This window comes from Seriola aureovittata, chromosome 15, assembly GCF_021018895.1.
Source record: "Seriola aureovittata isolate HTS-2021-v1 ecotype China chromosome 15, ASM2101889v1, whole genome shotgun sequence".
Taxonomy (NCBI): Eukaryota; Metazoa; Chordata; class Actinopteri; order Carangiformes; family Carangidae; genus Seriola; species Seriola aureovittata.
The window spans coordinates 5609799-5625161 of record NC_079378.1 but is presented as its reverse complement, the minus strand read 5'-3'; the positions used below and the strand labels follow the sequence as shown (position 1 = coordinate 5625161).

General features: G+C 44.2%; 1 protein-coding gene across 3 annotated transcripts in view; it reads right to left on the bottom strand.

Moving 5' to 3' along the window:
• The window catches only part of klf8 (Kruppel like factor 8), a 71094-nt gene that overhangs the window by 12379 nt on the left and 43352 nt on the right, over positions 1 to 15363 (bottom strand). For 2 of the 3 annotated variants that reach the window (XM_056397391.1, XM_056397389.1), the window contains exons 3-4: positions 4390 to 4662; positions 4067 to 4301 (exon numbers count right to left, since the gene is read on the bottom strand). In XM_056397391.1, coding sequence (XP_056253366.1) covers positions 4067 to 4301; positions 4390 to 4662 — 508 coding nt within the window. The remainder of the gene's footprint in view (positions 1 to 4066; positions 4302 to 4389; positions 4663 to 15363) is intronic. The other variant, XM_056397390.1, reaches the window with a different exon arrangement.

Below are 15363 nucleotides of genomic sequence, written 5' to 3'. Positions count from 1 at the left end.
AGTTACTGAGTTGATATATTACTGTCAACTCTGTGGTGAAGTAATCCATGCCAGGCTCTTACAGCTGCACTAATTTACTGTATGTAATCGTTTGGTAAACTCTCTCTCTCTCTCCCTGTGTGTGTCAGTGTCTCTCGCTCCTGCTTCGCTCCCTCTCCCTCTTCTTTAAACTTCACAGACTGCTGCTTATCAGAGGCGGGAAAACCGTTACGCGAACAAACAAAGAACAATTTATGCATCAAAATCAGACTGCGGTGATCAATTATAAGGGTCTGAAAACATTATGAATGAAAACAGGAGTGCTCCCCCTCCTCCTCCTCCTCCTCCTTCCTCCTCCTCCCCCCTCCTCCTCCTCTTTCTGCAGGAATGTGGCAGCCATACTGTTCAAAGTCCGCCCAGCCTGGTGAGAGCGAGGAGGGGTGGTGTGGTTGGAAGGGTGACGCAGGGAATTTGGGTGGAGTAGCTGCGTTTGTGTGTCTGTGTGTGTGTGTGTGTGTGTGTGTGTGTTAGAGTGGGGAGGGTCACACACCAAAAGAAGTGTTCTTTGTCTCTGGAGACAATTAAGCCGCCCCCACCCCTCTCCGCCATTGCAGCCTTCCTTTTTCAAAGACGAAACGACCCATCTCCTCTCCTCTCGACCCCTGCACCCTCTCTCCTCCCCATCCTTCCTCACCCCCCCACCCCCCACCCCCCACCCCGGTATCACACTCAACTCCCCACCACCCTTTCCTCCGTCTCCGCCTCACCCACTTCTCTTCCTCCATCTGAATCTACCTTTCCAGCCCCCCCCCCCATTTTTCTCCTACACAGAACCACCATGGCACACGAACAGAGGATGTCAGCCGCCTGCTGCTCGCTCTCGTTGCAGGTAGAGGGAGTGAGAAAAGGAAAAGGAAAGTATCGAAGTTCCCATCATCTTCTCGCACTTTCACTCACTCACGTCTTCACTCTTTGTTTTCCGTTTCTCTTCTAAGACACAGACGTGAAAGCCTGTCTGTGAAATACAGCAACAAGACAGGATTTTAATGTGATCTCCACGAACAGGTGGCTCCTCCGCTGAACCTTCAGACTACTCACTAGATAAGATCTTATTAGATTACATTACTTCAGGGGGATGTTTGAATGATCCCTGTGAGAAAGCTACATAAACGATGACTGTACTAAGTGGAAGTTATCGCAGTGAAATTTTGTAGTTTCCTGTACAAAATATGGGATTATTACTCCTATAAAAAAATGATGGTCAAAGCTGCCAAAAGAAGGCAAAGTTGAAAAGCAGACTACTTTGAAGTGCCACCTAACAGCAGTTGAAAATCGTATATTTTGTTTACCTCAAGTGCTGATGTAGAAAAAGCAACATCACTGTTAAGGTGTGGCTACAGGTGCAACACCGTGAAACGAGCTGCTATTCAGCCGGGAATGAAGTTACTGTTCAGCACCAAAACACCAACTGTTTCCACTTGTTGAAACACGCAAACAAGCAAAAATGCCGAACGCAGCTCTCAAAAGCACAAATTAATTAATGTGATGTAAATGGTTGTGAAACACAATAGTTGTTTGACAGTGAGGGTTATCTGAAGTGTAAACAGAGGGGAGGAGATTAGGGAGAGTTTGTTTTGACGGGCGGGAAGATGCGATTGTTGAAAAAAATACTTGACTTGTTAGTTACATCTACAAGAGCTGCATGACGTCACCACTGAACATTACTGCTGCAGTGTTGTTACTGCGACAGCAAAACCACAAAAGTCACAGAAATGACTGAGCATGCTTTAACTTCATCTGATTCCCTGCATCTGATACACGCCACATTCAAAGTTCTTGTTTTCGGGATGGGCTGACCTTCGTGTCTTAAACTAATGATGGATTGTCTTTCTTTCTTTAAGTGTGTCCAAACTTTTGACAGGAACTGTACATCATAAAACAAAAAGGGAAGGAGAAGGGGAAAGCAGAATAGACTGCAACAGAACCAAGATATGGTAAATTGGCATTTTGTCAAATAAAGAAATTCCTCTTTTGCTCTCACTGTGTGTTGCTGTTGCCCAGGTGAGCACAGTGACATGAGCACCTGTATAATCTAAAGCAAATCCCATACATGACACATACATATATGACTTCTATTCTTATATGTACATTATATATTATATATGTGTGCATGATATATTTCTGCGGGCACAAATTATCTGGAGCATGCTGGAAGAAGTTTATACAATTCTCTAACAACTGAATACAGAATGTTCTTATGCCTGTTTTGGAGATTTTTGAAAAGCATGCTGGGAAACAACTAAAGAGGCAGTTTGAGACAAAATAAAACTAAAACACTTTGACACAATAACTCGTCACAGGCCGTGAGAGAGAGTCCGGTCCGTGTGCTGCAGATTCTCGCAGAACCTTCTGAGAATCACTCGCCTCCCTCGTTTACATTCCTGAGTCGGGCCGCGATGGTCTGGATTTGAACTAAGGTTGAACTGAACGGGCTTTACTGAGGGACTTTACTGCAGTTTATCAGCGGGGCGGAGGCCTGATTCGCCAGCTTGCCTGAACAAATGTTGAGCTTCCCCTGGTGTTTACTCAGGGATGGATCACTCCTCCTTCAACCTCTGCGTTCGTCATTGTTTAATCGATCGACTGGATAGCCGGAATTGTTTAAGACGCTCCTGACAAGGTGACAACAAGACAAACTCTGATTTCACAGGGTTTTTCTTTCTCACGGGTTCTTCAGTATCGATCACCTTTTCACAAAGAGATTGATCTTAGTGTCAGAGGAGGTCAGGACGTTTGAGGAGCAGATGTTGTTCAAGTAAAAAAAAAAAAAAGAAATCAAAGAATATTATTAGTTATTCACAACATGTACAGTAAATTCCTGTATTGATTTATGAGACATCTCGAGACTTTCCCCTGCAAAATATTAGAGGACGGAATCAGCTGCTGAAACACTGACAGGTGAATTTCAAGCGGGAACTTTTTTTCTACAACATATGTAACAGTTCTTTTCCAGAAGTTTCTTCATTTTAAGTGGGAATATCAATCATCTGGCACATATGGAGAGCATCCAGAGTGACAAAGATACACGGGCAGACAGATGGCAAGTCTGACATGCCGCTAACCGCAAACACACACCATCCCCCCGTCGGGAGACACGCGCTGTATTCCTCTGAGATCGAGAGAGAAAAGACGGTGTGAGCGAGTGTAACAGCAGCATGGAAGAACAGAGGCGGGTGGAGAGTCAAACACAGAAAAACTGACTGAGGAGGGGAAAAGGTCCAGAAATCTAACAACCATCTCAAAATCGCCCTCCTTTTCCTCGCATTGCAAAACTTTAAACCACCACTCCGTGTGTCGGTACGACCTCGACATCCTGTTTCTACACACGCACACGTACATGACATTAAAGAAAGAAAGATGCTCTAAATATGCCGTTTCACTGCGACTTAAAACGCCTTCCTGCCAAGCGTTTGATGCTTATCACTGGTCTTAGGCGGCAGCAGCCATCGCAGTATCTTCTGTAGTATCGGCACGAATCCTTTAATGTGCATCACTGGCACTGGAGGCCCCACGGCGCAGCACCACAACACCACACATATACATATACATAAACATATGCACCTGCAGTTAACGTAGTTGTAGTTGATTATTCGACTTCTCAAGTTTTTTTTCTATCATCTTTTAATGGCTGAAAGTCACAGAGGAAGAGGTCTCAGTACAGTGGCCTAATCTGACTCACTGCTGCTTATGTGTAGATTTATATAGAAACCAAAGGAGGAGGGTGTCTGGACTTACATTGATATTTACGTTGATAACACTGCAGCTGGTACTAGTGAGTATGTTAGCTTGTTAGCATGCTAATATGCAAACAAGCTAACTCGGTTCGAGAAACCTCTGATTCGTTTTATTGCTCAGTTTAACCAGGTCTGGTGTCTTAGATTAGGGACATCATCATCATCGTCATCATCATAATCATCATCATCATTATCATCATCATCATGCCAGAGGAATGGCATGATGGGAAGGGGTTGTTGTAACTGTTCACGATTATGCCATCTTCCTGGGGGGTTTCATTTGCACCACTCACCAGATCCTTCCGAGCGCCCATCGCTGCCTATGAGCGGCACTGTAATGGCTGCCGTGGCAACGCCATCTGTCGGCATGGTGGTGTAAACAACAGGCAGCGACTGCACCACCACAGGGATGGTCTGCAGCTGGCCCACCTTGCTGGGCATGCTGACCGAGGGGATGGTGTGAATGACGTGCAGGATCTGCTGTCCCCCGGCGCCCTGCGTGGCCAGGATGGAGCCCGGGGAGAGGACCTGGAGGGAAAGGGGGGGGGGGGGGGTGAGTTGTTGCTCTAACCCATTCTACAGCTTTACTATAAAAATGGAAGGAGGTTGTAGTTACCATGGAGCCTATCGATTGTACCGCAGAGGGGACCGGTGTGGCCGACAGGCTGGGTTGGGTCACGGCACTGTTGGGCGCAGGGTTGACTGTGACGCTCATCGTACAGGCGGGGAGCGAAGAGGAGCGGGGTTTGTTGAGGGACAGGTCGACAGGCTCGGTCTGGTCCTCGGCAGGGCACGGCTGGGGCGAAGAGGGCTCCGTCTTACAAACTGGCGACTCAGTCTTCACCTTCAGGTCTGTTGGCTGTGGGCAGTCGGTGCCTATGTCTGCCTGCTGGAGAGAACAGGGGGACGGGGGCGGGACGGGAGACACAGAAGAGAAGTTTAGAGAACTGATTGTACTTAGGTTGAAAGATGAAACCATTTTCATGACAGCTATAAACAACAACTTGAACCCCAAGAAATAGATCTATTTTAGGAAGAAAAGCCTCTGTAACATTATGATACTTTATTAAGTCAGGTTTCATTTCAGATCTTACTTACTGACTCCTGAAACTGGCAGTCAACTCATATCCTCATCTTAAGAGCACTCAGACGGCACAGGCCTAATTTTATTTACAAACTCCTGTACTAATTAGACTGGTGTAATCGCAGTTAAGTGGGGCATGCCAAAAAATGTTGATACATGCTGCTTTATTGTTTGAACAGCCAGTGGGAGCTAAATAATCCTCCAAAACAGAAATTATTTTGTTATTTTTCCTCGATGCTGTGACACTGAGCTGGAGACACACAGGCAGAGGAAACTGTCTGTTACACATTCACCTGGCTGTTGCAATTGATTGGATACCAATACTGCACATATTCATATATATTATAGGAAGTGCAAAACAGCAGGAGGTTATTTCAGATGTTCGAGAAGTAAAAGTTCTGTCTGCACAGACAATGTTAGGAGACTGAGGGACAAGAAACTCTCCCGGTCAAACCATCAGCACCATCAGCTTTAGGAAATGTCTGGCTCTTTAGATAAAAAGTCGAAGGTTCAAGCCAGTGCATGTAAAAAAAAGTGACAAAGAAAAGTTAACTACAACTCCCAGGGTGCATTTTTTTTTTTTACAAAACATTCAGTCATAGAACTTACAGCTGTTCTGCATTTGTCCGAACATTCAACAGCTTAAATCACTTCACTTCCACATTCTGGCTTAATGTGAGGATGAAATCGTGATTTTGAAATTGCCAAAGGTCTGATTTGCTTCACTTCTCCATGACAACAGCTGCGGAGGCTCATGGGTACTGTAGTATTTACACCAATTAGCCAAACTAAGCTAACACAAGAACCCAATGTCTGATCTTATTGTCCTGCGTTTCTCTGTTTAGGTATATTAATATATTCCTGAAACCTGCTCAGCCCCGCACATACCGTATATCTTTCAAGATGTGAAGAGACTTGTGAAGAGACTATGAGGAACTGCTTCATCCTGACTAAATACTTTCATATAACTTGCATCAGACTTTTTCATACTACGCCCTGGTTTTTCTCAGCCTCCTCAGAGGAATGGGGCACCCCATTCGCCACTGGAGCCACCCAAGGCTCAGCTGCCATGTAGCTCGAAAAGTACAGGGAACAATGGCTGCTGTGTGGGACACTGAAGGGGGAGGTGGAGGAAAAAGAGAAAGAGAGAGAGACAGATAGAGAGAGAGAGAGAGAGAGAAGGGCTGGGCGGGTATAGAGAGAGGCTGGTACAGACTGAGAGAGAGAGTGTAAAGAGAGACAGGAGAAATGGAGTGAGAGAGGGAGCAGCAGTGAGCCTCCAGTCCAGGAGCTGGCCCCTGTCCAGTTCAGCTGAGCATAGCTTGGCTCTGGGTGAGGAGGAGAGGGTGGAGACCACGCTACGCCCTTTTATCGGGTCACACAGTTCAGCTGGAGGCTGGGCTGTGTGGCGGTGGGTGAAGACACAAATATGGCCGGTAAACAGTCTCCTGCAGTCAACGCTCATTACATATGCAAATAAGCACCGTTACAGGAGCATATCAGTGGTTTTGCATGTTTTATAGTGCTTTAGAAGAGCTGTTTGTTAAACTCTCCAGGACTGTGCGTGTGATGTTCTCATCCTCTCTGTTTTACATTAGCACTGAGAACATGTCACAAACAAACCTCACAAACAGAACCTGCACCGAACATGGCTGAGATAAGGAGGAAATTAAGGAGCTAAATGGGAAGCAAAGGAACAAGGTGAGAGGGAGCTGCTGAAAAAACATTACAAACAAACACACACACAAACACACACACATACACACACCTGCACCACAACTTGGCTGAAGACAGGAGGGATTTAAGGAGCTCTTACTATGTGGAAAGGAAAGGAAAGGAAAGGAAAGGAAAGGAAAGGAAAGACAAAAAAGGGGGATCAGTGAGGAAGAGGAAGCCGGGCTCTAATGTGATTATAGAGACACAGCTTTAAAAAAAAAAAAGCTGAACAGAAAATCAAGTGTGAAAGAAGTGAGGGAGTGGGTGAGGCAGAGAAGAGAGAAAGAGACGAGAGAAGAGAAAGAGAGTGGGTGGGAAAGGCCTTGTGTTGCCATGGAAACTGGGAGCTATCAGCTGACTCCATGTTTTCCACTCGTTCCCCACCCACCACCAACTCCCTTCCCTTTCTCTCCCAGTCCGTTCATCTTTCCATCACTTCACCCCCCCCTCCTCCCCCCTCCTCCCCCTGTTTCTCTCACTCTCTCTATCATGACCACACCCCTTTCACCTTTCTCTCCCACACCCCCACCTCTCCCTCCAGCATCTCTTGCTCTTTACATCAGCCACACCTTTGTTTCTTCCCACCTCACCCTCCAATCCCTCGTTGGCTTCATTTCCACCCACTCTCTCTCTCTCTCTCTCTCTCTCTCTCTCTCTCTCTCTCTCTCTTCTATTCGTCTCTTCTCCTCCATTCTCTTCTGGTTTTTTTTTTTCCCCCTCTGCTCTCCTATACTCTCTTTTCCTCTTTTCACAGTTGCTCAGATTAAACCCACAACTCTTTGAAAAAATCCCCAGAAGAAGACACTGAAAGGCTGACGTCCTCTGGAAGGAAAAAATAAAAAAGGAACAAAAAAACCTCACTGGACTCCTGCAAAGCTCTGTGATCTGAGACACAGGATGAGAAAGGAGAAGGGAAAAAAACGGGAAGAAAGAAAGAGAGAAACTTTGTGATATGAGGTCAGACTGATTAGCTTAAAGGGGAGGATGTATAGCAGCTCATTACCCAGTGGAAGAAAACACTTGACACTCTTCACGCTGAGCCACAGATGTTAATTTCGGGCCGAGACGAGAGGACACATCGGGCTCTGTATCAGAGGGAGGATTTTTTTTATGCTGGGCTTGTACAAGAGAAGTGATTGTGCTGAAATTTTACTAATTTCGTGGATTTTAAGGAGCTGAGTTAAGATTGACCAAAGCACATTTTTATGATTAGCTTTGGTCACAAGACAATGGAGCCCTTTTTCCATAGCCAATTAAGAAATACTGACATTTAAAGGTCCCATATTTTACAGTTTTCCTGCGTTTAATTTGAAGTGATGATCCATAAGAAGATATATTTGTGGTTTTAAGAACCAAAAGACCATCTCAATGTAGTTTTACATCTCCTCTCTCAGGCTTCTCTCTGGAGCTCTAGCAACAACAGGTCAGTGAGCCAATCAGAAGAGAGGAGGCTCTGAGGCTCTTTTCTGATTGGCTGACTGTTTTCTGAGTGATCTAATAAAAATTTATCAGATTTCAGGTAAAACACTCAGAGAGCTTTGATACTTTCAAAGTATTAATATAGAACCTAAACCTGCTTTATAGTCAAGAAATACATGAAAATCTACCTTTATACAATATGGGACCTTTAAGCACATTTATTGTATTGTGTTGTACGTATCATTATGGTTTTCTGTTCAGGTGGCAAACGTTTTTCATCCACATGACTATCATCATTTGAATTTTGAAAAATAAATATGCTAATAACAACCATTCAAACCACCAAACCAGCCTTTTTAAAAATGTATTCACTGACTGTTTTTAAAAGATCCAATTTTCAATGTCAAAAGCGAATAAATTTATTTGGCTGAGACTAAATAACTTGATTTACAAAAAAAAAAAAAAACTCTTGAAAGTTGATTCAAGGACAACAGCAGATGTTTTGAGCTCAGGAGACAGCGTTAAAATAAGTATTAAAGGCGGTACAACCTCAGAAATATGTTGTCTATATTATAAAAAAATTACTATATACAGGTATTTTACCACAATACAACTTAATGGCTAGGAAGTGTGTCCTCGCTGGGCTGGGGCTGATATTCAATGATATTGAATATCGTGATATTTCCCCCCATATGTGATATTTTTCATAATACGGATTTTTCTTTTCTTGCACTTTTGCACCGTTTGGATACCACTCGAGCCTTTTCCTCAAGAGCCTTTATTTGCATATCAACACACGGACCCACGGTTTCTCTTTTCACACAAAGGAAGAGACTGAACTTCACTTGAAAGTACAGTGTAACCTTTCGCTGAAGCAGAATTCATTTGCATTGGTTGTGAGTCAGACAATGGCACGGGATCATAAATTGACGGTTTCTGAAGCAATCACAACAATCTGACGGAGCTGGAACACAATCCACCTTAAAACAATAAACCTGACGTGTCTGAGTGCAACAAAACCAAAAACCAAAAAAAACCTTCACTGAGCTGAGACGTGTTGCAGTGGATCTTGCCAGAGTACTCCGCTCTCTCCCTCTTGCACTTCTCAGTTCAACTGCTCCACCATAAAATGGGTCACCCAGTCTTCGCCTTGCAATTAATTCATGTGATCTCTAACTTGAATGGAGGCGGGTAGCAGCTGTGACTGCAGTGGGGAGAGAGCCAGGCAGAGAGAAAGATGTAAAATGTCCAAAGGACCTTAATCAGTCTGTCCTCACGCTGGGTCCCATACAGATAAAGTAATGAGTGATTTACAGTAGCCTCATATGTCCACACAGGAGTGTTTACATGGTACAGTAGGTATGATTACAGCTCATAACATCGTCGTATCAGAGACACTTCGGCCGCAAACTGAACCCTGAACACTGCGTCAGCGACTGTTTGTTTTTTTATGTGACTGTGCCAATTTAACAAGGGGTTAATAGGTAACGCTAAATATGGTGGCAGTGACAGGTTAACAACACACCTACGTCAACCGCCACGTAACATATTGATGACAGGTTTTCGTGGCAAGTGGGGCCAAGAGCAACAGCTCCCACACCAAACTCCCATTTTGAAATGACTTTTTAATGATAATAATAATATTTCCATACTGTATGTTAGAGCCTGCCCCTTAAAAGATGGCTAGTCTCACTTTACTTTGGTACGTTGGCAAATGTTTTGACGCTAACAAGCCTCAGCAAGTTGAAGAAACGTTTAGACAATGTTATACACAGTTTGCAAATGACGCCACAGGTAGATGGAGATAACTCTCCACTTAACAAAGCAGGTCTCGCTGGTCACAGATGACTCCACTCACGGGAACCTTTACACAAACCTGTGACACAATAGATTACTTATTACTTCAACTGTACAAACCGCAGTAACCAAGTTCCAGTCTGATTTATGGGCTGCACTTCTCTCTGCCACTACCGGCCTTATTCATTCAAGCATGATAATGTGGCGTTGTCCTGAGCGTCTGATACTCCAGATCTTCACGTTGTTCAGGTAACGTGAAAATTCAGTGGAAATTGCTAACAAGGTTCAGGAAATGTGCCAAGTTCCTGCCCAGGTGGTTCTAAAGAAAACCAACAACAGACCTGCTAACACCGCCCTTGCTTCACTTATACTGGCTTTCGGTGGGGAAAGAGTAATCATAGTAAAATCTGAATTCCACTGAAGCCTAAAAGACTTTCGGTCCCCAAGTCGATGTTGTTGTTTTTTCTACAGGCAGAAATCAATAGGTCCCGAAGTGACACAAACACTGCTGTGACTGTTTGTGTATGTGGAAGGTGAAGGGGAGATGGAGGAAGGAACGGGATCCAGTGGGGAGGTAAAGCAAACAGGAGAAGGGTGGAATGATGAGAGATGAAGGAAGAGGCATTGATTTGCTGGGAGTGTGTACTTGTCAATGTCATATGTGATCAGCACTACTTAATTATGATTTTTTAAAGGCAGTATATGTGTGGTGCTGAATTTATATGTGCATGTGTTGTATGTATGGGCGTGTGTGTGTGTGTGTGTGTGTGTGTGTGTGTGTGTGTGTGTTCGAGGACATGGGGTGTGGAGACAGATATGGACGATATAATAAAGACATGAGAGCAAAAACAACAGCTGGGGGAGATATTAACAACGAAGCACGCGGCCCCGCCTAGCACACTCACATACACATATGCGGCTCCACCCCCTCATAGCCTGACCCACCCGAAGAAACACCAACTGCCCCCCACCCTGCGTTAAAGGGTAAGTCTACTCCTCTCTCTCTCTCTCTGTCGCTGGTTCACCCACCTGTCAGCAGGCTGATCCCAGCACAGCTCACAGTGTCTGTTAGCCAGCGTTAGCGTCGGCCTAATGTTACCTAATAGGAGTTGCCAGTGTTGATTTCCTGGGTGCTTAGTAACTTGTCTGTCCCTCACTGGATGGCCCGACTCTAACCTTAAAGCAAACTCTGCTCGAGTTTTGATTACTCATCGAATCTACCAATCAAAAGAAAAATCCCCTCCACACAAAACACACCAAATAAATATTTAAATAAGACAACCTGAGTAAAAAACATGTTTAGGGAGGAATCTTATTAAGAGCCTCAATGTCTAATTATGCATTTGTAGCAAAGAACATCATGTATATTCAACTTGTAATTAATACTTCCCCTGTACGTGACTTTAGCATATATAGGCGTAATTAGCGGACCTTTATTGAATGGTTGTTTAAATAGAGATACCGTTAGTATTCCACGAGCTTGCCATGAATAAGTGCTTCAATACAAAGATTTAGGTCTTTATGCAGTCGCATTTCAATAAAGGAAAATCAAGCTCGTATTACTGCGGGGACAGAAAGGTTCGTCTCGCAAAGAAATTGCTAAAGAACGTCAAGGAAGGCCTCTGATTGAAGGTAAGACATATGCAAAAACACAGCTCTTCTTCCTCACCTAAAGTTTCTTATTTTAGTCTCTGCACACTTGAAAACAAGAGGAAAGGTCTGTTTCTCCGCCTGTTACGATGGTTTGGAAAAGCCTTCATGTCCGTGATGAACATTTACTTGAAAACCTTGAATGAAAAGAGAAGGAAGAGAGGGAGCTCTGCGACAGACAGATGTGGATGCCGTTGCAGTTCACCATTTGTTTTAACTTCCAAATAATTCTTTTACATAACTGAACTAAACTAGACTTGTTTAAAACCTGTCTGATTGTTTGTGTTGCAACGCCCCATCAATAATACGCTCTCATGAAATCTATTTTTTCTTGGTGTCCCTGAGAACGTCTCTCCAAACTTCATTTATTAGTTCTCATACGTTTCTCTGTAATCTTTTTAAAATGTGCCTGAACTTGTTGCATCCAGCTGTGTGAATATACAGTACAGAAAGCGTAGGCAGAGAGAAGAACAATTTGACAGCGCTCATGTTTCACGGTCTTCGGTTGACGCCTCTGAGTCACTCATATATGAACAGTGCCCGCACTGGGTTTTCCAGTAATCCAAGTGTGCCCTCAGGTCGCTAACAAAGTGCCACTTTCAGTTTCTCTTTGCCCTCTTTACAGATGCAGTGTCACACAACTAAAAATGCATCCAGTGTCACAATACCAAGCGTTTAACAGAGGCCTTGGATCAACTGCCAAGCAGTTCACTGATCATGAAACAAGACTTTTCAACACTGCCAAGGGTGGAGCGACGTAACCTAGCCTATTCCCTTAAGTAGAAACAGAAAGTTTGAGAGAGTTGAGACAAGTCTACAGACCCATCCTTCATCTCAAAATCATCACATTTAATAAATGGAAAACCACAAACATCTTAGCTCCCAGGAGCCAAACGCTCGACATCAGCGATGCTCGCTACGGATAACGTCAACGCCCGCGACACCTCGGCTTAACTCAGGAAACAGTCTATTGTTGTTGGAACCAGGTGAATTTATCTCACCATGCTGGGACTTTTTTTTTTTTTGTACTCGGTTGTATAACATCCTAATTTTAAATGACTGAATGACTTGTTAACATGAAGATTTATGCTGCTGATGTCAGACGGGAAGCAGTGATGAAAGTGAAAACTGTGTGGCTTGTTAGTGCTCATACTTGGTATCTGGAGATGAATACGTCTGTCTCAGAACCAATAACAGACATTAACAAATACTTTAAGCTATCTATATTGCTGCAAGGAAACCTGTATGTAACGTGGTGATTCTTTCTTTACAAAGAATGATGAAGATGACAAAGTGCAGCCGTTTCCGCAAAAAGTGCTTTTCAGACATCTCCAATGATGGAAACGACACAGAACCACGGTACCCATACACCAGATTCATAAACCTGTGCGTTCTCCTGACTCTGTTTTATAAATCTCAATCATTGTGGAACTGAAGACACGTGGACGAAGCTCATTTCCTCTCCCACAACGGCAAAGAAGAAGAGCAGCGAGGAACCAGAGCACCTGTCATTACAGACAAGTGGGTATACATGGCTGTGGCGTTTAATTTATCACATATATCTGTAAGCCATCATCACGGCGATATCTCAGTTATCATTATCAAACATCAGAGGGATGATCAATGATGGACTTACAGCACTCGTATTGAAACAGACAGGCTTCACTGAGGATCAGTGGGGAAATAAAGGCTCAAATACAAATAAAAAGAAAGGTCATCGCTCACTGTGATTTTAAATGAGAAACAAAACAACTACGATTATGTCTCTTGTCTTCTATTTAATCTTCTTATCATTTCACCTCCAGCTGCTTCTAGAAAACGCTGTGTACGCCTTATCTGAGGTGTACACGAGCTGCATACATCTCCCACTCTGCCTTCCAGTGCGGCCGGTCGGAACGACACTTTCGCATCCTGACGGCTGATGGCTATCTCACATCTCCGGTGTTTCTGCAGGTCCCTCGGTCGTGTTGCGAGTCCTCGCAGATCAACACCGAGCGTATAATATGCCACTAAACACATGAACTGTTTGGGCAGCGTTTCAGGTGAAATAAGGTCAGACAACAACAACAAACTATAATCCAAGATGTCACCTCCGCCTGTTTTGTTGCCACAATCTCATTACTTCATCGGGTGTCACCACTGTTTACGTCGTGCGAATTCCCCGATGTCAGCCAGGATGACTGGGCTCGTTCCTCACCTGCTGCCTAGTGTGGATATACAGTTCTCTCAATTTATCTGGGTGCACACACAGTTTACAGTCTGTGATCAGTGATCCTAACAAACATATTGATAAACTACCATGACGAAGTAGCACTTACTATGAGCTTCCAGTACACTTCTTTACCTGATCTCCTTGCACTTATTGAATAGATGTAGTACTTATATTGGGGCAGATAGGCAAACTAAAGCATTGAAGTTTCAGCATATAATCTAACATACCCCGAGTTTTTATGTCAGATGTATCTGACCTCTGGTGACCTTGAGAGGTCATTAACCTCAGCATTGCATTTTTCCAGTTTTTGCCCTATTTCTCCATGGATATCTTTGCCAAAATTGCATAAACATGATTGTTTGCTGCTGTAGCCGTTTGGATAAAAGTGTCTCCCCAATCAGTAAATGTTAAAAGCAAACACTGTGTATAATGAGCCGAAAGCTCAAAAAGAAAACAGTTGGTAGAACGTGCTGTGTGACAGAAATCAAAACAGTTTATGTCTGTTCTGAACGGTCACACTGGAAGATAGGATCAAAAGCAAACCGAACACAATAACGGTTTAAATATGGGGATAACAACACACTCTCTCCTGGAAGACTTTCCTAGTGTTGCACTCATTTGTTATAGCTGTGTAATGAATTGAACAAATGGAGTTGGAGAGAAAACACTGGACAGGTGAGGGGGGAGGGGGCTTTCTCTTTAACCAGCTTACAAGCAGTCCAGGTGACGCATACAAACAGCTGAATGCTACAGCGGGGGAAGCAGAACTGACCCATGCATTCATGTGTTTCACAGCAGACTGGACACAACATGATCTATGATATCAGTGGTAAACATCAGTCGACCTGCTTAATGGACTCCATGATACTCAGATCAGCTCTGAATGAAGTCATATCTGACTTCCTGTCCCAAACACAGCAGCTGCTCTTACTTCCTGGAAGCTACACTCTGGAGGAAGTGGGCTGCCAACAATGACATCATCATCCTGCACCAGCAGAGGAAACTGCACCCGTCCAATATCTGCAATGCATTCACCCCCCCCCCCCCCCCCGACACCATCTCTCCATCCCTCTCTGCATCCCAAAATTGTGAATGTGCTGTCCTCTGAATGGATTGAATGCTCTGAACACAGGCACACACACACACACACACACACACACACACTGACTAACACTCATGCTAGCAAAGCCCTCCTGGCAAAAGCACAGTAAATAGGCCTCTAACCTCTTATGTCTCACGCTCTCACACACACACAGACACACAGACACACACACAGAGAGTAATAGAGTGTGTTGTGGCCTGTCTTTGTGCATGACTGCTCCTGTTTGCTGGAGGACAACTGACTTGTTTATGTGCATACATCAGTGACACACACACACACACACACACACCACACACACACACACACACACACATGCACAGAGGACCTCATTGTGTGTTTGTGTGTGTATATATGTGAGACAGAGAGAGAGAGAGAGAAGAGAGAGAGAGAGAGATTACAGGGCTATTCACTGTGCTGTGCTGGCAGGTATTCAGTATGTGTGTGAGTGTGTATGTGTGTGTTCGCCTTTGGCTGAAGTGGCGAGTTAGAAAGGGAGGGAGAGAGAGAGAAAGTGAGAAGGGGGCAGGGAGAGAGCGAAAGAGGTAGAAAAACAGAGAGGGAGAGAAAGAGAGAGAGAGAGAGAGGTGGTGGGGGGGTTGGTTTGGAAAGG